The sequence below is a fragment of the Agelaius phoeniceus genome, chromosome 20 (assembly GCF_051311805.1).
Source record: "Agelaius phoeniceus isolate bAgePho1 chromosome 20, bAgePho1.hap1, whole genome shotgun sequence".
In the NCBI taxonomy this organism is placed as follows: domain Eukaryota; kingdom Metazoa; phylum Chordata; class Aves; order Passeriformes; family Icteridae; genus Agelaius; species Agelaius phoeniceus.
The window spans coordinates 7,692,517-7,717,702 of record NC_135284.1 but is presented as its reverse complement, the minus strand read 5'-3'; the positions used below and the strand labels follow the sequence as shown (position 1 = coordinate 7,717,702).

General features: G+C 43.4%; 1 protein-coding gene across 3 annotated transcripts in view; it reads right to left on the bottom strand.

Moving 5' to 3' along the window:
- LOC129129294 (sphingosine-1-phosphate transporter SPNS2-like) overlaps nucleotides 1-25,186 on the bottom strand; it is a 135,780-nt gene that overhangs the window by 32,533 nt on the left and 78,061 nt on the right. For 2 of the 3 annotated variants that reach the window (XR_013184832.1, XM_054647094.2), the window contains exons 4-9: nucleotides 18,937-19,088; nucleotides 17,031-17,097; nucleotides 14,361-14,503; nucleotides 13,096-13,248; nucleotides 11,236-11,425; nucleotides 5,708-5,773 (exon numbers count right to left, since the gene is read on the bottom strand). Coding sequence is in view for 1 of the 3 variants with exons in the window: in XM_054647094.2 (XP_054503069.1) it covers nucleotides 5,708-5,773; nucleotides 11,236-11,425; nucleotides 13,096-13,248; nucleotides 14,361-14,503; nucleotides 17,031-17,097; nucleotides 18,937-19,088 (771 nt within the window). In the remaining 2 variants the exon portion in view is untranslated. The remainder of the gene's footprint in view (nucleotides 1-5,707; nucleotides 5,774-11,235; nucleotides 11,426-13,095; nucleotides 13,249-14,360; nucleotides 14,504-17,030; nucleotides 17,098-18,936; nucleotides 19,089-25,186) is intronic. The other variant, XR_013184833.1, reaches the window with a different exon arrangement.

Genomic DNA, 25,186 nt, shown 5'->3' with positions numbered 1-25,186 from the left:
CACCAGAGAACCAGAAACAAAATAAAGAGCATTGAGAAAATCCACACTACAAGAGAACTGATGCCTATTTAAAATTATCATCTCATTCCAAGCACAGACAATTCTGAATTATGACTTAAATTAGATTAAATGCTTTTCCTTAGGGTTTACCATGTGAGATCAGATGAGCTGCCAGTTCTTTCATCCCTGCTTTGACAAAGCTGCAAAGGCACACTGCTAATGCACTTTCATGCCATGTATTAAGCAGGCACCCTGTTCAACTTCTTTTGTGCAACAGAAGAGCAAGATATGTTCAGATCCAGAGCACCCACCCAGCTGTGGATGTCAGGCCCTGCCCTCCTTTTGCATCCAGGATCTCAGAACACGACTTGAAGGGAGAAATCCCAAGAGGAAAATTAGCTCTAAACTTCATTAGAGACACAGAAATGTGCTAAAGGTCAGGATGTGAACAGTAGCACAGCCTCACAATTCATTCCCACTCCCCCAAGAGGCAGATAATGGATGCAACCTGGATAGACCAGACAGAAGAAAAAAATAAAATTAAGAGTGAGTTATTTTTGTTCTTCCCACCTGGCCCAGTTCACACAGGGGCAGTGGAGAAACATTCTGCAGGAGCTCTTTGGGAAAGGGATCTGAGTAGATAAAGTGAAATTCTACCTAATTCAAGAGTTGTGCATAAATGTGAAACAAAATTTAAAACCTAAAATATTTTTTCTTTCTGTAAAGTTTATGTTAATCTGGAAAAAATAATCTGCCTGGTTCTGTATTCTATCAATTTTTTGTAGCAAAAAGACAAAATAACTGGCACATTTATTAAACATTTACCACTTTCAGGGAGTGGCAGTGAATTGATGCTAATAAGAGGAAGAAATCTTAATGATAGCTGTATCATATGTGTGCATGCATATATAAATATTTATACACATGAATACACATTTATATATCTGTATATATGAATATACTCTAATATGGATATATTAGACATAATTTTGCATGTGTAGCTATATTATGCAAACACAGTTTTGCAAATAGGAGTACAGTTTCCAGCTTAACTGAAGAAGTTATTGATAGCTGAAACACCATGAAGTGCAAAAAACTTGGTATATTTGTTCTGGAATTCAAGAGACAAAGCCCCCCTCAAAGCAAAAACCCAACATGTAGCAAGCAAATGAATATGATATCCTTGAAAAACATATTGGAAAGAAAGAAAAAAAAAGTTTAAACCAGCACCTCCAAAAAACAACAAAAAATACTCCACCCTATCCCTACTTAAAAAAACCATTTTGTTCAGATGGACAGGAAGCAGCTGGTAGCAAACATCTACTGTTCTTGGAAGACAGAAGTAAATTATAACTCTAAATGGGCATTTCAATACTAAAATAGACCTAAATTCAAACCATGCACAGCCTGGTTTGGACATCCCACAGAAACTGGAGGTGGGAGAGCCACAGCAGCCAAGGAGGAAGCCTGTGGGATTGCCCTGGCTCATCCCTGATTCCAGGTTCAGAGGCAGCACAGAGGATGGGCAGGGGGGCTGACCAAGCAGCCCTGCTCTTTAAATAGAGGTTCAGAAAGGCCAGGGATGGCTGCTGACATCTCCTTCCTGTGATGAAACCAGCAGGAGATGGTCTGAGAAAAGATAATGGGGAAAGCACAGGAGAGATCACTGCTCTCCCAGGAAAAGGCCACGAGCCAAAGAGGGAAGTTCTGATGTTTATGTCTAGGCTTGAATAGAAACTCTACTCTCTCAAGCACTCTGCTGCCCTTTCTGGGTCAGGACAATTCAAACTGGCCTCTTTCAGCACCAAAGACAAAGAAAACATGCACTGGCACTGTTCAGCCACTGCCAGAACCTGGAAAGAGCCCAGCTGTCCCTGCTGCTCAGAAAAGGGCAAGGCTGGGATCCAGAGAGACCCTCCACAAAAGCCAGGCAGACACTCTCTAAAAACAATGCTCCTAAATGAAGAGAAAGGAGGCTGCTGTGGTTTGCAGTTCCCAGAGCAGAACACCTCCACCTGCAGCCCTTGGATGGTTTGGGGTGGGCTGTGCTCCCTCATTCCCAGGCATTCCTCCCCTGCCTTCAAATCTAACCTGCAGCACTTGAGTATTGTGTGGAGACACTCTGAGAAACAACAAGAAGAACCTCTGGAAATGCAATTCATCTTTGGCTATAAAAATAGGGCAGCATTTTGTACTAAATAAATAACTGGGTTTTATTTTTAGGGAAGGTAATCAGAATAAAAGCAACATTCCTACATGCCTATGGCACAGCTGAGCACCAGTCTGTGCCTGTTTCAAGCCTAAAGGAAGACTCTGACTTTATAACAAAACATCAAAGCAGCTTCTCCATGGCAGGTCATGACCACTTAGAAAGAACTCGTGTTTTAAAAGAAAATAGAAATATGCAGAGCAATTTTTTTGCATGAATGTCAGGACTATGAATAAACTGGAGGATGGCTTTTCTCAGCAAAGTCCTAAAGAGACTGTGATTGAAATAGAGGCACTTTAAATTGCTTCATGGCTCTTACACAAAAATTCCAAGCCGCTGTCCATCACCTCTGCTTTTGAGATGTGGGATGGATGAAACCCCCACTATTAGCTCCAGATTCCCACAAAGCCCCACACACTGCACATGTCTCAGAGTGTTCCACACTTGCCTGATGCACTGCAGCTCATTCATTCTTGCTGTTATGAGGCAGTTTTAATGCTACTTTGGGGTTCTGGTAATTTTAAGGCCAATTTGCAAAGATGGCTGATGAAATCTGTTTCATAATTAGCAAGCTCCATACAAAACATCCCCCCTTTCCCCAAGCACCATCTGAGCATGTGCCTGGGAGGAGATATGGAGAGTTGTGCTCAGGAGAATCAGACCTGTTTTGTACAGATTTGCATTCAGAACAAATATCAGCCTTTCAGGATCTCAGGCAGTGCAGAGCTCTGCAGCACTGACAGCTTATCAGAGCCAGCACTTGGCACCTTGGACTGCAGAAAAAACAGGAGCAGGGGATGCAATGCAAGCACACAGCTAGGAAGAGCCAACAATTAAATTGGAAGATAATAAGCAAACATCCTTGTTTTGCCACGGAAATTAAACTTGCAAAGCCTCTGGAGGTCCTTAACAACTTGCCCGATAGGATTCTTGAGCAATCATGGGATCTGTAAAACTTGGGAAAGCTGTGAGAGATCATCTGGGAGGCAGGTTCCAAAAGCCTCATTCCTGGCATAATGAAATCAGTGTTCAGGCAGTATTGAGAGCTTTTATCCATGAAAACAGGGTAATATTTATGTATAGGATGAAAGTGTTGTTAAGCTTAGGCTAATAATGCTTTTAAACTCCTTCCCAGCCTCAGGCAAGAGCAGACACACTTCTGATTACACCAAATAAATAGTAATCAGGAAAATTAATTTGCCAAACATATAAAGTGCATCTGCTAAAGCATTTCCACATCTTTGTCTGGCAAGGACTTCCCACCAAGCTGTCTGTCAAACGTGGCTGGAGCCTTGGCTCTCACCTATTGTCAGCCTGAGCCCCCTCTCATCCCCTGTGTGCTCTGTCTGCTCTCCAGCCTGTCTGCTTCTACTCTGACCTCATCTAAGTGGTGTTTACATTTATTTCTTTAAAACTTTCACACATCCACTCATGCTGTTAATGCATCAAGCTGGGCATGATATACAACACTTAGTCCATTTTCCAAAACAGACCAGAGAACAGTGAGCTGAAAAGCTGGCAGCAATTACCAAAATCCATTTTTCAACATGGCTTTAGTTTCTTTGCTGTGTTTTGGAAAATTGAGCTATTATTTCCAATAATTTCTTATGGAACTCTTTTGCACTAAAGCAACATAAATAACTGCAAATGCATCCCTACAAAATGCAACTGACTATAGGATGCTGGTAAGACAGATGGCAAATCCTATAAAAGCTGTTAAAAAGCCACAGGACATTGAAGTCACATTGAAATCAACACAAAAACCTCTGTAATTAAATGGGCCAATGATGGTAGCCCTAATACCCTTGACAGAACAGAGCAGTTGGTTGAAAATATCTTTTGGGGTTACCTTGAGACAACAGAGGTCAAATTTCAGGTCTGTCTCTGGCCCAGATTTTCTGGAAGACCTTGAACATGTCTGACAGGATCCTCCCTCCTGGCAGCTGGGACCACCCCAGCTGAGCCCTTACCTGTGCCAGCCAGTGTTAAGAAGGGTATAAACCAGCTGCTATTTAAACCTCTCCACTAATTCTGAGTGGAGAGAGCTGGGATTGCTCCTGGGAACACCACAGCCAGGGGCAGGATGCAACAGGAAGCTCTGACAGGAGGCAGGAATGAGCAGCTACACACATTGTACTGTCATTTCTTCCTCAGCACAGCTGTCTCCAGGCTGCACATCTGTGCAAGTGTTGAGATCCCAATTATGAATGGCCACAGCAGCCTTGAACTCAGCACAAGCTGCAAAATCCCATGGAAGCCCCAGGGAAGCCCCACAGAGCTGGCAGGAGGAACCTTGGGCATTAAAAGCCACCCAAGGCTACCAGAGTACACTGACAACCTTTGTTTCTCTGAGCTTTACCCACACTGAGAGGAGAGGATTTAACCACCCCACCCCACCTCTCAAAGAGCTCCCTGCACAAAGGAGTGAAGGATGGAAAGTTCATCAGGCAATGCAGTGATGGCAACTGCAGAGCTACTTCAAAATATAAACACAACCTTGAACTTCAACATAAACACAGCTTAAGCACAGAGGCTTGAAGTTCTTTGCTGAACCAATACATCAACACCATTATCTTTACATCTCAGAATACTGAACCCGATTGTTTCCTTGCTGGTGTTAGCATAACCAGCAAATACAAGTCAAGGGAGTTTTCTATTGATGCCAGACTGATTATATTTTTAGTTCTGTCAACAAGCTGACAAAAGACCTCAGGAAAGTCCTGTAATGGTCCTGTGCCTTAGTGCCTTTCTTTTCATACAATTAGCAACACCTCCTTCACAACAGGGCTTCAACACAAATTCTGTTTGATGGGCTCTGATGGAAACCTCTACAAAACATGCAGAGCTCTTGAACAAATGTCCAGACTGTTTCATGTGAAAATGGGGCTGCTGAGGTCAGCTTGCTGATTTGAAAGACTTAAAAAGCTCTGTGGTGGAGAAAGAATAGAAAATGAAGGACATGAGTTGAAAAGTCCCTGACAGTTTCCTCTTGGACAAGGTGAACATGGTCCAAAAATTCTTTATACTTTCTTTTCCTCTCTGCTCTCCCAGAGGTGGGTTTCTATTGTGTATGTGTTGAATGGTAGGTAGATGGGCTGCCTTTGTGGTCACAGGAGGGAGGGAAGGATTTCCTATTGCAGAACAAAGCTGAGTTATTGCTAACAAAGCCCACATCCATGCTGACTGTTAGGAAATGCTCCCTGAATTCTCTGCATGTGGGGTCTTGCAAAAACACTTAAAATTTTGGGAAATTATTTGAATTCAGAAATGTTGTCCTTTCTGGACATCTCTCCCTGGTGCTCAGAACAAAGGATCTTTTTTCTCTCTTTCTTTCTTTCTCCTTATGTCACTTTTCAGTAAGTAAAAATACTAAGAATGAAAACCAGAACAGGCTAAAGTAGGGACTAGGATCTAGAAGAAATTGTGAACTTCAGGTTGCTCTTGCAAGTTGCCAAACAGCTCTGAGCACAGAAAGAGGCTGTTCCAAAGTGCACTCACCATTAGTATGTCTGCTGTGATAGCCCAGTTTGAGAACAGAAGAGTTTCTCCGATAAAAATGCAAATCTGTTGTAACAAAACACACAAAAAGGAGAAGATTTATTCACTTGGCATTCAGAGGAAAAAATAACCTGCCACAAACTTTCTTTTGTTGTATATTTTTCTCATACCTACACAGCACACTCCTTGTTGCTGTTGTGGTTTATCCTGACTATCAAGAAACCATAGACTTGTATCAGAGCTCTAGAGGGCTGAAATGTTGTTATTATAAACTAAGTTTATGATCTACAGAGCAGCTAAATTAAAGGCTGACACATTTGATTTTAGAAGAACATGAAAAACCAGCATGAAGAGACAGCCCCAGGCTTGCATACTTAGAATCACAGAATTGTTGAGGTTGGAAAAGCCCTTTAAGGATCATCAAGTCCAACTTGCACTATTCTTTTCCAAAAAGCCAGTTAGAAAAGGCAAGAAAGCCACAGCTCCCCAAAGCACAGCTATTTCCATTCCTGGGAACCAAGTTTTGTGTTCAGCTCTGCAGCAAAGCAGCTGAGGTTCTCTGCAGAGAGCTCTGGAGGATCCCTTCCCTCCCTGACAGCCTTCCACAGGTAATTCCTGTCCAGTGGAGACTGGAATTGACTCTGGCCTTTGCTACATCAGTGTCTTGTGGTGAAATACAATCCTTGGCTCTGTGGAGGTGGTCAGCAAGAGGCATTAAAAGCCACAGAACTGCAAGAGTGGCAGCTGTGCCATGATGTGACCACTGCCACTGTCTGTCCCACACACCAGATGAGGTTGCTCAAACCCCTCAGACCACCCTGTCACTGCCAGGAATAATGTGCTTTATTTAGCAAGTCTTATGCACTGGCCTACAGAAGCTTCCTCTATTTGTTTCTAAAATTGTCTTTGTTTCCCAAATACTTTCCCTCCCCATCCCCTTTTTCTGTGTAACTGGATCTGCTTCCTCTGTGATGGTGTCTGAGCCAGTCATTACAGCCCAGCTGCACTTATGAAATCTCTATTTCCATTTTCCCACTGTCCATGGGTCTGCCTTGAGACTGGCTCTCCCTGGAAATGACAACTGCCAAGGGAAGAACACATCCAATAAACCAAGGTGCTTCTCAGGAGTTGAAGCCATGTGTCCCATGGGTACCAGATCCATACTCAGACCTGCTCTGAAATCTGTCCTGCTACAGCTTTGCAGCTGCTCTTGCTGGGTTCTGTGGCTGGAGAGACCAAACTGAGCTTGGCAACAGTGGAATCACACTTCTCAATGCAGCATCAGCCTGTCCTGCCAGCACTGCAAGCAGGCAACTGCTGCCTTCAGCTGGTATGAACTGCACACATTTGAATTGCTACAGGCAGCAAGAACGTGTCCCTTGTGCAGGAATTTAGCACAAGTCCTTTAAATAAATCACTGAAATGCTGCAAACTTCAGAGCACACCAGTTCTGAGCTGATGAATGTGTGTTTCAACCAATCCATGAAACATGTGATTAATAGCTGGGTACTGGTAAAAGAAAAAGAGGAACAAGAGGAAGATCAAAAAGCAGGATAGAAGATACATTAAAAACCTCTGTCCTTCAGCTGCTGATGGGGGCTTGTAAAAATGAGTTCACCCACTGCAAAGGGCATGTGAGGATATGTGGCATTTCTGCAGAAGGGAGGCTCCAGGGAAGCTTCCAGCAAATAGGGCAGCCCCAGAGCAGATTATAGCTCCTGAAATGCTCAGTTTGGACTCCTCACACACTTTTTGAAGCCTCATTTTACACTGAGACTTCACCTCTACATATAAATCTGTTTCTGGCTCCAGCTGTGCTGTGTAACATCTCACCACGTCCATTTGGTGTCTGATTGCTCATCTGTGCTTTTCTGTTTAAGTGATCAGTTAGCCAACTCTGACTCCCAAAAATGATAAATAAAGCAGGGTTCAGAGTGGACACACCAGCAGCTCTCACAGCAAGTTCTAAGCAGGTGACAAATGCCTTCCATGACTGCTTGCAAAGGGTGTATCTATCAGTATCTTCATTATTTGTATTTCTCTCTGAAATGGTGGGTAACACACCCTCATGTACTCCTGAATTTGGAGCAATTCTGCCTCCAGCTCAGTTCTGGGCAATATTGATGCCTCAGAAGCAGGCAGGTCACCAACAACATGACAACAGAAAGTCCCTGGGGTTGAGACTAAGCTGCTGTAAAAGCTCTCTGGCAAGGTTTTACCCTGGGATTTGCTGTTTCTGCAAGACCATAAAATGTCTTTGAGGAATTGAAATAGATGTTGAAATTGAGGAATTTGGAACAGTGTCAAAGGAAGGCAAAGCAGAGCACCTCTCTCCAGTCACTTGGAGATTTAAACAAGTGTAAAATCTGCAGTTGAAAAGTCTGAGCACTGTGAGATGATGATGCCACACACATAATGGGTTTCCAGAGACAGGTTTGAAAACCAAGTTTCAAAGAGTTTGCATTTCAGGAAAAGTGGGACTTACAGATATGCAAATTGGTGCTTTAAGGAGCTGGATTACAACACACAAATCCACACGCTGCAAGGCAAACTGAGTAAGAAGTGATTGGACTATACAGCCAAGCAAGATAGTAAAATAGAGAAATACAGGTGTCTGGGCAGCTAAATTATACAGAATTGTTGTTTTAGTCCACCTTGCCAGCCACTTTACCACTGCCAATAATTTACTGGATCAGCATGAAAAGATTGGCTGGAATAAAGTCACCTGTCTACCTGCCTCAGGTGGGAGTGACTGCTACAGAATGGGAACAGCAACTGCCCCCAGGGACCAAAATCAATTGCAAGAAAGGACAAAGCAGGAGAGAAACAGTACAGAGCTCAGGGGAGGGAGAGAGCAGACAGTACACAGCATGTAAGGGGCAGGGTGATCCTGTTAATGGAAATTCAGGTCTTTTCCAGAAAGATAAAAACCTATAAAACCAAGAAATTAAAAAGCAAGGGCTCTGCAGGCTCTTGCTGGAGTGCTGAACACTTCATTGAAGCTGATGCCTGTATCAGTCAGCAATAAAGCTCTCAACTGTTAACTAAAGCAGGGAGGAACATGGTGATCTGGTGGCCACTGCAGCTCTCTCTCCCAGTGAGAGAGAACATCATCTCATGGGAACTCACCTAATGGCTTGGAAGTGAGAATTTTAAGGCTCTGAGCCAAGGAGGGTTGCAAAAACATTCACTGTCAATTTTTGCACGGTGTGATCCATGACAGAAGCCTGAGGACAGCCATAGTACAGAAGGTTGGCAAATACCACCATGCTGGGGGACAGACATTGCCTTGCCTTCCACAGACACAGAACTCAAGGATGTGAGCCAGCACAAGCTGTCAAGGAAGACATCAGAGACAGGAAAATCAACCCATAAATTTTACTGCACTGTTTCCAGAAGGAGATTTCATCATGGACTTTGAGATAAGGAACCTGGCCCATCATTCTGCCCACCAGCCACAGAACTCTTCATTATGGACCAATGAGACTTAAAACAAAGAGCAATGAGAAACTGCTACACATGCAACCTGGCAATGCAGGCCCCCTACTCCTCTTCTCCTTGAAATACAAGGGAATGGAACTCTCTGGAAGTCTGCAAGATTGCAACAGCTCTCTGAATGGCATGGAAAAACATGAGTTTGTGTTAGAAACTTGCCTTGGAAAGTCAATTCAGTGTGGCTCTGCTACAATAATGAGACACTGGTAGCTCCAAGCCAGACCTGTCCCCTCTTTCTGGGCATCAGGTTTCCAGCAGCAGAGTATTTGGGGCTGTGGAGAGGCAGAGCTTCTTGCTTCAGCCTAATAGATCACAAATAGGCTCATATTCCCTACACCACCTCCATATGCAGCTCTAACTTCCTTTGCAAATGATTGACTCTTTATTAGATTTACTGCTCATCCATAATAAAATAAATTGCTTCAAGGATTGTTTAAATGATACCATCTATATTTATATACTTAAACAATGCAGAATAGTCACATGGCTATTAAAAAAATAGAAAAAAAAGATAAAAATGAGATTAATAACCACCTCCTGCTGCACAATTTCTGAAAACAGTATTTCCAGCCTAGAAAGGGAGAAGTTTCTGTACAAAGAGACTGAACACCACAAATGAACATGTCTGTCACTAGGTCTGGGAAAGGAGAAAATCACAGCTCTGTCTGCACAAAGAGGTGGAGGGAGCAGGTGAGGGGTGTGATAGATCAATGAAAGGAGGGTAACCAGTAACACCTTCTAACAGGCTGGCTGAGGTGAGCATTTTCTGCCAGTTCAAATGTTAGTTCATGGTCACAAACCAGAGACCTGAATCTTAAATAGCCAGAGGAGGTATTCTTGGCTGTGTCTTAATGATTTTGAACTTTCACTCTTTCTGGTTGTGCTTGCCCATAAGTGTGGCAGCTGCTGAGAGACTCAGCAAATAACCATGGCCAGGCCAGTGTGGAAACACAGAGAAAGGAGGAACAGCACTTGGCTGGTCACTTGTACAGGAATTCTCCTTGCTGGATGAGCAGGTGCTGCAGCGTGGAAGGGAAGGGTGGGCTTCAGAAGGGAGCCCACTACTCCAAACATCTCATACTTTCCCTTTATAAACTTCTCCCAGGTCCCAGGCTTCTCTCATTCCGACATTAAAAGGGAAGCAGAGACTTGTTCAGTGCCTGGATTTCTACTCCCTGCTGAAAGCAAGATTCTAGCCTGAGGCTGGATTATTTCAGTTGAGCTTTTCTTTTTCCCTTTAGTCTAACTAAAAGAGGGTTGGTTTAGATGGGATGTAAGGAAGGAGTTTTTTAAAAGGTGGTAAAGCATTGGCACAGGGTGGGCAGGAGGTGGTGGATGCCTCATTCCTGGAAATATTCAAGGCCAGATTGGAGGGGGCTCCCAGCAGCAAGGTCTAGTGCAAGTGGGGGTTGGATGACCTCCAAAAGTCCCTTCCAACCCAAACCATTTTATTTATCTGGATCTATTTGATATCTTTTCATATAATTCAATTATAAGCACTCAGGGAGGGGCCACATTTTAATCTGCATTTGTGCAGCATCAAGCACTGTAGTTTCCTGGGCTATGGTAACACAGATAACAAATTGAAATCACTGGGTTATTAATACTGGCCTGGTGCAATCCACCTGGTTGTGGAAATGAATGGTACTGGAAGGGAGCCAGAAGCTTGCCCACAGACAAATTACACTGTAATTGTCATCTGGTACCACTGCAGCTACATCACCCTCACTGCAAGGGAAGTGCTCAATCTTCCTGTACCAAAACATTAGGCAAGAGCAATAAAGGTGTGGATTGAGGTGCAGATAGAACAGCCCAAAGGCTGTGGGTTTCCATGGAGCTCTGAATTCTGATGGCAGCAGGGATAAGCAGCTGAGATTTCAGGCACACTTAGATGGTGCCAGCATGCCAAGAGGCAAAAAGAAGGACATTCAGAAGGGCAAAGAGAACATCCCAGGCTTTCTGCAGGGGACAGAAACGCACACAGCCCTCAAGGAGTTTGCTAGGGGCTGGCATATGGAAAGGATTTTACTTACATAGGCTCCCACAATGCTGCTCTTGGCTGCCACGAAGATCAGACAGATGAAGATGGCTGAGCCCAGCATCCCAACAGCACAGACAAGAGGATCAGCTCGCTGGGTCTTGGACCTGCACCATTTGGTGGCTCCTGCCCCTGTGATCACACCCAGGAAGCCAGTGAAGCACGTGATTGCTCCAAAAATCAAACTGTCCAAAAATAAAAAAATGAAAATAAAAAAAAGAAAGAAAGAAAGAAAGAAAATAAGAGAAATGTGGGAGGATTTTTTTGGAGTTTTTCCCCAAAATGGGCATAGTCTTTGGGTATTATTATTTTATTAGGTACTATTATTTTATTATGTATTATTGTTTTATTAGTTATTATTATTTTATTAGGTATTGTTATTTTATTAATAATAATAGAATTATTAGGGTAAACTGACTAATTTGCACCATTTGCATAATGGCTTTGCAAATTTTAAATAAAACAAAGGCTCATGATTTTAGCCCTTTCCCCCTGCAATTAAGAAAAACACAGCACAGGAAACTGATCATTGTACACAGGTTGTGATCTATGGGCAAAGGGGTGCAAAGGGCTCACACTGCTTCCCTCAGTGGAACTGGGATTCCTAGGAAGAGCCTGCCCAGCTAATTATGTATGCACAAAACTAATTAATAACCTTTCATTGATCACATGAGGGGAAATCATGGACAGGCACCAGGAAGCTTCAGGGCAAGGAAACCTAACAGGACTCTTAAACACCAGTGATTTCCAACATACTTTGACTTTATAACTCCTTTCAGGCCACTTCAAAGAAGCTTTTTGCTGTTAGGTTATACATTTGAAATGAGTTAATTTCAATTTAAAGAGCCAGGAGGATTCTCCATATGATATGTGCAGGACTTGGATTACAGGGCCTTGGGCAACCACATCAGAGTAGCTTGAGGACAGCTCAAAATTGAGGTGTCATCAAGGAGGGGGAAATTCTCTTTGTAAACAGCAGACAGGCAGTCAGGCTGGAGCTGTGTGTTTGGCTCACTGCATTTTTGTGGAACAGCCTGAGCTTGCCTGCTGGACACCCTGGTTGATGGACTCCACACCACTAACTACCTTAATTGAGATGGGATTATGTTATGGCAAGAAGGTTTTCCTAATATTATTTTCCCTCATGAGCTAAAAAGCAAAAGATCTGACAAAAAGCTTTTTTAGTATCTGTTATTTACTTGGAGGAATGCTTTTATAGCATTTCTTGGTTTGTGCCCCCAATGTAAATCACAAAATGAAGAATTACTTTTCACAGCTTATGTGTTGCAAGTGATATTCCATAACCAGGACTGAAAACAAACCACTGTAAAACATCAAACACTCCAGCCCAAAGTGTCCCAGATGTCTGGGACATCTTCAGCAAAACTCAGCACACACAGCAGTTTACAGAGCAATAAAACAGAGAAGTCCTGCCTCACACAGAAACAAAAGCCTACAGGATTAGTCCCTGCAGCTTTAGGGAAACCATTCCAGCCTCTGAATTACAGGCACCACTGGGGCTTCCTAACCTGCCAGCTTATTCTGGGTCTTAAGGAACCGAATTCTCAGCTCTCCAAACATCCTCCTTAGAGGATTTCTCTTTTCTGCTCTGCACCACAGCCTGGGAACTAAGACAGAGCTGAGGTCATTGCTTCTCCCTCGGTTTGACTTCATGCAATGAAGAAGAGAAATAAAGCCTAGTTTACAACCCCAGCATTTCCTATCATTGTTACAAGGACCTAGAGGAAATTACAGACATTCTAGTACCTTGTCTCTGTGGGACTTGCCTGTTTCCTCTGGTAAATAACCCCCACCCCCTCTCCCCCTGTGTGAAGCAGCTGACTCTGGCTCTCACCTATCCTTGGTGCCACAGGGCTGGGAGCTGCAGGTCTCTGCTGTCTTCTGCACAACCTGTGCTCTGTGAAGGTACAGAGGGATCCACATTCCAAGGGCCCCCGTGGCAAAGGAGACAGCTGAGGTGGCCAGGGATGAGAACACATAGCTGCGGCTGGGAGACAAAACCAAGAGGAGGTTCAGTGAAACAAATGGAAAAGCAGGACCCCCATGCAGGAGCCAGGCTTCAGTGACAAAGGCCAGTGTCCCCCCACACCTGCCACTTCTCTTTGCCAAGGGGCAGAGGTAACACAAGGCAAAAAGGAATGGAGAATAAGAAGCATGGAATATCCACATGTGATGCTCCACTTATAATAACAAACTGAACTCATCAGAGTGCTACCCAGGGGCTGTTTGAGAAGGCAATCAGAACTTGGTCACTAAGACAGGATATGTGACTTTCAGGGCTTTCACCCTAATGTCACCTGTTTACTTGGAGGAGCAGTGTCACTTCTCCCTCCCCATCCATGCCACCATATGGTTACTACTTACACCAACTACCAAAGGCAGTAACATAGAAATAATGCTAAATTAGCTCACATTGCTCTTCATAGTCCTTTGGCCCTGGATGACAATACCAGGGAGGTGTTCTAGCCAGTAGTTCCATCATAAATTTCCCATCAGAATTACAGGGTAACCCTGAATTCACAAGTGAAAGTATTTGCACAATCACAGGCCAGACATCTGGAAGGAAGTGCAGCTGCTGAAGCACTTGTGAGCATGTGAACCTTTATGCACACAGACAAGTGCCCAAGCACATTCAGTTCTCATGGATTCAGCCACCTGTGGTTGTTCAGATATATTTAAACTTGCCATAGTTCAAGTTCTGTGTGGTTTTTTATCTTAAATTGCTGAAACTCTTTTCCCCCTCAGCAGAATAGCTCTTTTAAAGAAGAAAAAGGATCTAAGTGTCTGAACAGCAGTGGCACAACAATTAATACAGGAACACAGCAATTTCTACACTTCAAAGGCCCTGATTTGTGTGAAGTATGAGCCAAGCAAAGCAAGCTTTTTCTTAGATGCCAGTCTTGGAAAGGTTAGAGCAAAACTTGGAATTCATCATTGTCACAGCAGTCAATACCTCATGTAAGTGTGATTTTCTTCCCTAGGTCCACAGACTAAACTTCCTGCAACTCCCTGCATGTCATCACTTTCCAGTCTCACTGTGCTAAATCCAGACCACTGGATGTTCCAGAGGCAAAACATGGTTTTTACTCATGCTCTTACTTTCTAATCAATGCTTTCATGTCTCTCAGCCATGAAGTCCGAGCCTTCAGCTGCCCCCCAAGCTGTTCAGCATTTCCTCTTTTAGCAGCAGGCACAAATATCAAGATGAGTGTCCCTGTTATCATTCCCAGGAGTGGAGATACCTGCAAGAAAGGAGCAGGGAATTAGCACAGGAGCCAGGAGGGTTTGCTTTGACTGGTCAGGAAGAAGCAGAAGACATCCTTTTGGTTTCAGTGACTGCTCCTCACAGCCAGCCAGAACCTGTGAGCATCGAGGCATCTGCTCCTCTCCTTCCTCCATGTCATTCCCTGGGCTCTCTCATCTCACTCTGGACACATGCAGCTTTGAAAATACCCTGAGTAAGGCAGTCCATTGTGTTAATAAGTACCAAGAGTCATCTAAACATGATTCTTGAGTGATGTTTAACTCTTTGGAAACCTACTCCCAGCTGGCCTGAGAGACCAGCTGGTTTCTGGGTGAGTGCAGAGGCCATTTAAAGGCAATTAAGATTGAGCTGAAAGATCTCTGGATGTAGGGAACATGCTGGTTTTGAAAACCCTTGCTTGATACACATCCCTCTTCCAGCTAACCCACAATGGCTTCCTGTTTTCAGGCATCTTCCTCAGTACAACCGACCAAGAAACATTGAAATTCAGGCTGGAAGATAGGGAAACAACACATTCAAGGGCTTGGTTTCCCAATATCTAACCCTTTCTCCCAGGCACCAGGCAAAAATACAAAGATCCCACAGCATTTATAAGAACTATTCCTGTTTTGACACTGAAATTCCATTATTGTCAGAATGGAAAACAGCTCCATCAGGAAAATAGGAATATGGATTTCACTGAACTATCATCTCATCTAGACATGCTATTTAAAAAATAATTCCTGTCCAAGAAAAAAAAAAGCTTCCATTATTAACCTAAGAATTGCCTTTACACATGGAACAGTATTTCATGTCCAAAGATGACAAACTCACAATCCTTCTTGGGAAGGAAAGACAAAAGTATTTCAGAATTTAAAAGTCAGGAAAATCACTCATCCAGGAATACATTGAAGCCCGATACAGTATCCTAATGACACATGAACAGAAGACACAGAACTAGTAAAAAATATTGGAAATGCTGTTTTTTCTACAGCCAAATGATTGCAAGTGTCTTTGATTTTTATCTAAAAGCTTAAGTACCCATCAGGACAATATCCATGGGCACTCAGTAATGCTGCAGTGAAACACTTGCTTTATTGTTAGATCTAGAGACAAAGCTGCCACTTGTCCATGTGCCCTGCTGTCTTTTTCAGCCCACTGAAGTGTGGATTATTCCTGACCTCTTCTGTATTTGGAGCCCACAGGAGAGCACAGAGGGAAGCATCATCTTGGGGAGTCATTCCCATCTTGTAAGAGCACACAATTGCCACAGGGATGGAAGCTGCTTTACACTGATGTCTGGATGCTTTTTAGATGTGCTGTGTGACTACAAAGACTGAGCAATTGTGTTCAAAGCAACCCCCACAGATGTGTGCAGCCCATCAGATTCCCCAGATTTTGTACAGCCAGGGAATCCTGCCCCAATGTGTCATTTATAGTAGAAATCATGAGCTGTAAGGGGTACAGTCTTGCAGATAGCTGGATTTCTCAGGATAACTATGAAGACACCACCTGAAAAGTTCTAGTAATGATCTCTTTTCACAGATTAACCATTTGGGTTTTCCAAGAGTGCTCCAGTTAAAGCCCACTGACCAGAGGACAGGCTTTGGGGTTTTTACTTCTTGTGTTTGCCTCTGCTCAAAAGTTCATGTTACTCTTAAATATTTCTGCTAATGAGGCAGCATCCTCCTGGTGGGAAGCTTTAGGCTACTCCACTTTCCACTCCAGGTGCACAGCTGGAAACTGCCCTCCACTCTCCCAGATGAACCATTCATGGTGATGCTCCTGGCTTTGCTTACCCTGGGCATGGCCTGTGTCACAGAGGGTGTATTTGCTTCAGATGGGAACCCTTGCATTTCATCACCAACTGTTATAAACAGTGCTGGCCTGAGCTTCATGACATTCATGGTTCCCATGAAGTGCCAGAGCCAGAGAATGCACCTCACATGCCACCCACAGCACCAAAGGTCAGAAACCAGTTCTGCTGGGCCACTTCCTCTCGGCTCTTTCAAGACATCTTTGTGTGCAGAAGCTGTTTGTGAGCATGTGATTGGAGTGGATTATCTTTTCAGCCCATTTATCAGGGTCCCAAGAGGTTAAAATAGAAGGAAATGGAGTGTCTCAGGGCAGAAAAACAAGCGGAAACTGGAACAAAGTGTTTTTTCCTCAAAGCCGGAAGCCATTCTCAGAGTTTCTTGACAGCAGGAGACTGAAAGACTGTGGAGTTGATTTAAGGCCAATGCCTCATCTTCCTGCCCCCATCAAAAAGTCATGATTGATTGATTGATTGATAACAAAGTGATTGGAAAATTCTTGCTCCCAAGCAGGGAAAACTCCAAGTGCCACAAGCTCATAAATCTTTGCTTAGAGAGTGCATCTGCCGTGCACTCAACACCCACAGATGTGACCTCCAATCCTTCACCTTTCAGATACAATAACAGGTTGGGCCATTGTGTGATGGAACTCTTGCTAACACTAATCAACCAACCAGCTCTCATTAAGGTGTGCCATTAAGAGGGACTTACCCGCAGTGCCCAGTGCCAGTCTCCAGCAACCTGCTTCACACTCGAGCCAGTGATGTACCCCAAGCCACTGCAAGAAAGGCCAAGAGAGAGCTGGTCAGAGCCTGAAGTGTGCCACACTCACAGCTGTTCTCAGACAAAGGCAAAGAGAGGCACAACCAACTGTGTGTCCTCAGCTCTCTTGTCCTACAGGAAGAGAGATGGGGATTGAAGCAGATGGTGGCTACTATGTGACTCTACCCAGCAGTGCTGATCTAAAAATGTCCAAATCTGATGGAAATTTGGAAGTTTATAGCTGACCTTTCAATCTACAGTGGATGGAAAGAAAGACTTTAAAAGAATTTATTTCCCAATTTCACTTCTACATCAGGCCTTTCTCTGTACTGATATGAATATTGAACAATTTTATGTCCAAGCTTTCAGTTAAAAAGTGCCCTTCAAGGACAGGCCGTATTCCATCATTAGATTATTTTTCTTCTTGCCACTAAATAATACTTGGTTCTAATTAAGCAGGAAGAGACTGCTTGCTGTTAGCTTGGAAGAAAAACCAAGAAGAACATCCAAGAAGTTTGTTGGGAGACCTTCAGCCACATGTAAGACAAAAGGTGCATCACAAGAGACTAAAGGTGAACATAGCCACATTTCTCTCAACATGAACTGAAGTAAATACCCTTTTTCAAAACTGCTGCATTTGTTGCTGAGACTGCCTTGGCTAAAGTTCCTAGGATTGCAATGGGACAACTGTGAACCCCCTCCCTGACCCCCCTTCCTTTATTGAAGAGTCTGCTAAGCTTTGGAGGTCGTCAGACCTCCCTAGAACTGGGCATTTTACCCAGACAGGCCCCAAAATCAAGCCATGAATCATCACAGACTGGTTTGGGTTGGGAAGAAACTTAAAATTCATCCAGTTCTATCCCCTGCCATGGCAGGGACACCTCCCACTGTCCCAGGCTGCTCCAAGGCCTGTCCAGCCTTGGGCACTTCCAGGGATCCAGGGGCAGCCACAGCTGCTCTGGGAATCTGTGCCAGGGCTTCACCACCTTCACAGGGAGGAATTTCTTCCTAATATCCAATCAAAGCCTCTTTCAGTTTACACCCCTTGTCCTATCCTCCATGGCTTTGTAATCCACGCTGCTGCTGGATGTTGAGACAATGAAGTCCCAGAATCAGGCTCAACAGGATGAATATTTGTAATTTCTTTTAAGTTCATTGAATTTTCTATGTGAATACTTGGAATCCTTGGTCCTCTTGGCAAAATACTCTTTTCACCAGTTAAGGATCTGTTTCTCTCTATTTCCTCAAGAGCAAAAGGATGTTTGTGAGTTTTATCTCACAGGTAAGTGCTCCAGCTTGTAAAATGCACCACCAGAAGTTTTTCTCTGAGTTTGGAACATGTTGCCCATGGATTCCCTGCTGGAAATGAACCCATATTGCCCTTTTTCCCAGGATGTTGTCCAGCTCTGGGAAACTATGCAAACTATGCAAAGCCACCTTGCTGACAATACCACAATAGAGGGTCAGCCATTATTTTAAAAAATAAAAATAATGACAGATTCCCTCCTGTCCCAACAATCAGATACTGTGTTGGGCTGATAAAGAAATTCCACTGGAATAAAAAGTCAGCTAAAATATTTTTATTCCATTTCCACCCCATTGCTGTAAAAATGGAGGAAAAAAACTAAATAAACCAACAACGAACTTCCCATTAGTTCCCAAAAGTCACACATGAACCAGTAACAGGGCAAAAAAAAGAATCTAATTCCTGCAACTAATTAGTCACTGCTCACAATATTTTCCTGTCTACATTCCAGCCAAGGTCAAGAACTATCATCATTAGCAATTTCAGATCTATGTGAGTTTATTTAAGAGAGAAGCCATAAGCAGATTGAAGAATCTTTGTGTCACTTACCTGCCCAGAGGAATTGCAAAGTAGAAAACAGAGAGCATCAGGGTCCTTGTGTTTTTGGTGAACAGGTCTCCGATGATGGTTGGTGCAATAGTAGAATAACTCGCTTCACCAATGCCAACCAAACCCCGGGAGAGCACAAAGAGCCAGAAATACTGAGAAAAGAAATAGAAACATTAGCAGGTCCCCCCTTGGCTTTTTTAATTCAGGATGGACAGCAGTCAGGGAAATACAAGTTCATGTGACTGGAAAATGATGCTCCTGTATGCATTTATTTTTAGAACTTCAGAGCTGTTTCATTTGTCTTTTGCCCAGAAGAAAGGGACGCTAAGTTTTTGTGAATATTTATAGGCATGAAAGAAAAGTAATAATAAAACATTTACTCAGTGACATTCAAGAACATGTCCTAAAAGAGGCAGAAGACCCCCAGTTTGTTGCCAGATCCCAGCTCACTCTTGCTGCTTTGGGAAGGCCTGGGGAGGTGGGTGAGTGTAACAAACCCTGCTCTGGGATCCAGGAACAGCAACTCCTGCTGAGCACAACCCATCCTTCCCAGTGTGCCAAGGACAGGTTCTACTGGGAAATCCTAAAGGCTATTCAAAGCTGGGAAAGAGTGGAACCTGCAACCCCCCAAACTAAATGTCTTCCTTCACTAAAAGCTATGGAGTAATGGAATCTTTCAAAGGTGCTAAGCACCCATCTCACTCCACTTGCCTTGAACAGCAGCGGACACCTCCCCAAAACTCTCAGAGGAGACCTGAGCTTCACTGGGAACCCAGGAACATCTGTGTCCTCTGCAAGCAGGACCTGCAGGGAATGATCCAGAGCCACACAGGGCAGGGGCATGCAGGAGGCATTCAGCTGCCCAGGGAGCACTGCCTGGCTGGCTGAAGGGCAATCCCACAGGGTGAGGATATATCAAAAAACAGGCGACCCCAACATCTGGGAATGACTGGCAGCTGACTCCATTGATCCAGAATGCTGAACAATTGCTTTATTAAAACTACATTATATTACATTATACTGTACTATATTAAAGAATACTAAAAGGATACTATACTATACTATACTATACTGTATTATACTATATATACTAAAGAAAGATCATGACTGTCTCCAGACAGTCAGGACACAGCTTCTTCCAACTGGCCAAGGAAACAAAACAATCCTCAGCAGAATCCAACTGACAAATCACTTCAGGTAAACAGTCTTCCTAATATTCCACATGTGCAAAAACAACAGGAGCAGCAAGTAAAGATAAGAGTTGTTTTCTCTTTCCTCTCTCTGTTCAGAGAATGTGAATGCCACAAGGATACACCTCACATTCAGCACAACTCAATCTAAAATGGCCACAAAGAATTTGCTTATCCAATAGAATTTTTTTAATGGCCCATTTCAATCAACACTTTCATGAACTGTGAGGACCTGATTTTCAACCTAAGCTCTTTCACTGCCCCTGCAGTTTTCTGGGTGCTGCTAAGTGCAGGCTAAGACACAATGCTTTGATGCCTGAATACCAGATACATGAGAACAAACTCTCAGCCATCTAAGCAGCTTGAGCTACACCCAGAAATAATTGCAGGGACAGAAATGAAGCAGTCAATGCAGAAAGTTGTAAGCACAGGGAAATATATTTCTACAAATTTAACCTCTATAAGTCCTCAATTTGCTGTCATTATTCTGTAGATCATTTGTGAGAAGAACAGCAGGGATTTAAACTGAAGGAAGGCATGCTTAAATTAGATATTAGGAAGAAATTGTTCCCTGTGAGGATGGTGAGGCCCTGGCACAGGATGCCCAGAGCAGCTGTGGCTGCCCCATCCTTGGAAGTGTCTAAGGCAAGTTTGGATGGGATTTGGAGTAACCTGGGACAGTGGAAGGTGCCCCTGCCCATGGCAGGGGGTGGGATGGGATGAATTTTAAGTTCCTTCCCTTCCTCTGTGATTCTGTGCTTATGATATGTCCTTAACCATGAAAGTGCTTTGGGAAAAATGAGCAATTACCAATTCTCCTTCTTCAGATAGGAAAAAGTCAAGGGAAATGACTGATTTTGTGCCTACAACAAATCCAAGCTAGAGTACAAGTCTCATTCACAAACATGGAAAACACCATGCAGACTCCAAGCCATGTGCCTCAGTCATAAATACATCCATCAGCAGACAAAAATCTACCACTGACACGTTTGCATTGTTTTCCTCACTGGATTCCCTGGTTGAAAAGAACATTTTGAGCATTCCAACAGCCACAAAAACAAAATACTTTTGTGTACTCTTCACTTCCTCATATTTTGGTGTGAATTGTGGAGCAATATGCATTTTCTGCAGGAATACAGGTTCCTTGTTTGCTGGCAGGGTGCGTGCAGTGCTGCTCACGTTCATACATCTCCCACAAGCTGCACACACGGAACTCACACACGTGGGTGTGAGCAGAAAGGGCAATACTGTGACTCAAGGGATTTAATTTCAGCCAATTTCCCAATGCTCAACCACTCCACTGCAGAAATATGCTGGCAGTCATTGGTGCACAGGTAACCAAAGTATTTTGAATGAGCAACAGTATTTATAACGTGCTGAAAGGCTTAGTCATGCAGAATTAGAAAGCAGGGAACTGCAGGCTGGCTGTGGTTTCTGAGGAGGTTTAGAGCTGGATCACAGAGAGGGTGACAGGCAAAGTAGTCACCTGCCTGGGATGAAATGGGCAGTGTTACCTACAACTGGAGAATGACAAGTTTGTAAATGCACTGGATGTTCCTGAAATTTGAAATACCTACAGAAAAATGACACAAGTCTGTGCTCACCAGCTGGTATTGCCCCCAGTGAATGCACTGGGTAGGAATTTCCTCCAAACAATGCTGTGAGAAGGTTCCTCTTACAATCCTTGTGCAAAGCAGGAAAACTGTACCAAGTGTTCCTTTTGTGGTAGAGTGACTCACTTTCATCAATACCATGGAATCAGATGCCCAATACCATGAAATCATCTGCAACAAGTAACACATACACTCTTCCCTCTCAGTTCCTCCTCAGATCCTTCTCCCTGGCTTATCCCATGCTGACACACTCCAAATATCTGTTTAATATTTAAACTATGTTTTTTGAACCAGTGGTATTCAAACTTAAGTAATAAGATTTTTATTTCATCTGGGAATAAAAGCAGTCTTAAAAAACATAATCCACATTAAGACCTGAATAGTATTGCCCTTCTGAGATCAGATATGCAAGACTACAGACCATCCAGCCATTAGGTTGTGACAACTAGATTAAACATACAAAAATCTAAAACAATTTAGGGAATTATTTATAGTTGGTTCTATGCTGTGCCTGGGTTTGGAGCTCTATATCTAGGATTAAAGAGCTAATTCCTCTTCTTACCAGTTCTTTGGGATCTTTGGCTAGCATGCACCCTGTTGGAATTTATATGATAAAATTAATTTGCTAAAATGAGCTGGGACCCCCCGTCTTCCATCTCTAATCAGTCACTCAAAATTTATGTTTTAGCTCTGAAGAGGGACAGCTGGGGAGCTCCCCAAGGCAAAAAGTGGCTCCATCCATGACAGGCCTTGTCTTTTTGTCTTCCATATAAGAAGAAAAAAATACAAACAACAAAACAACTCTAAAATTCTTATGCTGCTGCTCATTTGCACCACAGGCAAATTCCATGAACCACTCAGAAACTGGTCCCAAACCCACTCCATATGCAATACAGACAACTGCTATTTTTTGTGTACATTTGTACACATCCACCCATAGAACATCCCTTTTCCTCTCCAAGTGTATGTGGACATGACAACCTGCACAAACACATGGCAAAGTCAGATATTCCACATGCTGAGGGAAATTGTGTTCTCTTCCACAGCTGTAGCAGAACCTCTGCCATTTCCTCTGCACTGGATTTTCCCCCCACTGCTTTTCCATTTATGTACTACCTCAGGGTTCTCAGGAGTTTAATGAAAGAAAAAGGGCTGACACCAGCTCAATTCTGCCAGTGCTCAAAGCAGAACAGGCAGCTCAGACTTTAACTGAATTTCACTGTTCCCCAAGCAGAAATTGATATATATTGAAGAAGCCAGTTTCTTTCTATATGACTTGGTAACTCTGCTGTAATTTGTTCATCTGTGCAAGTAGGTTTCTGGCAGGAAAATTGAAAATATCTGAGTCAGCTTTCAGGACCTGAACTAATTCCCTCCCCATAGGTTAAGCCCAGCAGCCTCAACACTTATCAGCAGTGTTTTCCTAAAATTAAATGCCTGAAACGGAAGTTTTTTTGAAACAAGGTGCTATTAGGGCAAGCAATTAATTTGTCTTTAATTTTGGAACGCAGTTATATCAGAGACTGTCTGCACCTCCATGAGAGCTGCCACCACCTCCAGGTTTGGAGAGATGCAGAGGGTTTTCATAGCCTCAATCCCCCTCGTTGCCTGTGTGCCAGCCCAAGGTGCAGCTCCCTGGCTGTGCTGGATTCTGCAGCCACAGAGCAGCTCTGTGGCACCAGCCTGGCTGTGGCATTGGGAAGGGACACCTGGCCCACACAACCTGCCTGCTACGAGCTCCAGGAGCAAGCCAGGGTACAAAATCTGCTCCTGGAACTCACAGCAGGCAGGTTGTGGGGCTCAGGGCTTCCAGTCCCTTTCTCCAGCTTGTGTGGCTGGTGAGACACAAGCCAGGGAAGATTCCAGTACACCATAAACCATCAACATATGGAAAGAATGTTGGCTGCAGAGACCCAGAACTGTCACAGCCTTCCTGGGAATTTCCCTTCAAGAGATGACATCAGCAGAAATTAATGCATGGAGAAAGCACCCACACCTATGAATGGGAGGTACAAAGGTCAATGGATGGGCTCTCTTCTTCCCATCTCCCAAATACATAGAAGGAAAAACAGCCTCTAGCCATAAAGCAAAAGAAACCAAATTCCTCAAAATAGAAGTGAGTTTCAGAAGGGATACAAATCTTTATCCCTTGGGGATGTGCCAATAAGGAATAGAACATTTTACCTGCCAACTTCTACATTTCTTAAACTATGAGCAAGCCATAGACAGCAAGAGTGACAGATCATGAGGTCCAAGGGACCTGGTCTCATTACTGTCACCAGTGTCACCAAACACTAGAAGCTATGGATGTGACACTCCTTCCAGAATTTACAGCTGAAAAAAGCTTTCACAGTTGGAGTTAAATATTCATAATACAGAACCATTGAATTGTTTAGGTTGGAAAAGACCTCTAAGAACATCAGGTCCCACAGATAAAAAGTACAATGTGGTTTCTAGTCACACCTTCATACTGACTTTACTCTCAATCTCCTGCACACATAAATGTTTGATGGCCTAGGACACATGACTGGCTTTAATCATGTTTGCTGAAAGCTCCTAATTATACATTTATCCTGGTTGTATAGACCATTCAGGGAGTAATATGTGTTTTAAGAGGTCTAATTACAGCTTGAAGTTCTTTCTCCTTTTTTAATTAGCTAACAAAAGGAGTAAAGCCACTGGGTCTTTAAAAGATTATCTGCCAGTGGTAAACCTATAATCTGCCAAATATGTGTACAACTCTGAGCCACCAGATTTACTGTCTAAAGAATCATATGATCCTTAAGCTTTGTTTATTAAGTATTTGCATTTGAATGTGGAATAGCTTGTAAGGGTCTCAAGAGAAGCTGAACACATGCTGCTTTCAGATGAGGGACACATGGACTGAGAGATCCCACAGACAGAGACACTCTAGAGTTATGAATTCCTGTGTGTGCACAGCACCAATGCAATCCATGTTTAAATCTGCTGTTGCTGGCCTAAAAGAAGGATCTTTTACACTGCTACAGCACCTGTACCCTTCCCTATGTGAGGATGCTGATAACTCCTGTGGATAATGCATTTAGCTGATGTAAAAGAGGACTCGGTACCATTAAATTCCTCTTTGAGCTGAGTTTTGCCATATATTCCTTCTTTTATTTCATAAACATTATGCAAAAATCAAGAATATGGAATCAGAGTTTGCATCTTTTGAAAGAAGATGTGCATGAAGTCATTCCTCCCACAGGCAGCTGGGGTTGCCACACAGAGCCTAAAATGTGGTGAAATGACAATAAACTAAGGAGAAAGCATTGGGATTGACCTAATTTCCCTGAGTTACACTCCTGTATTTCTCCAGCTGGCTGAGCCTTGCACTAGGCAGCCAGGGTAGCACAGCAGTCCCAAGTGATCAGTTGGATAAATCTGAGACACTGCAGGAGCCATTTGATCAAAGTAAAGCCCACAGGG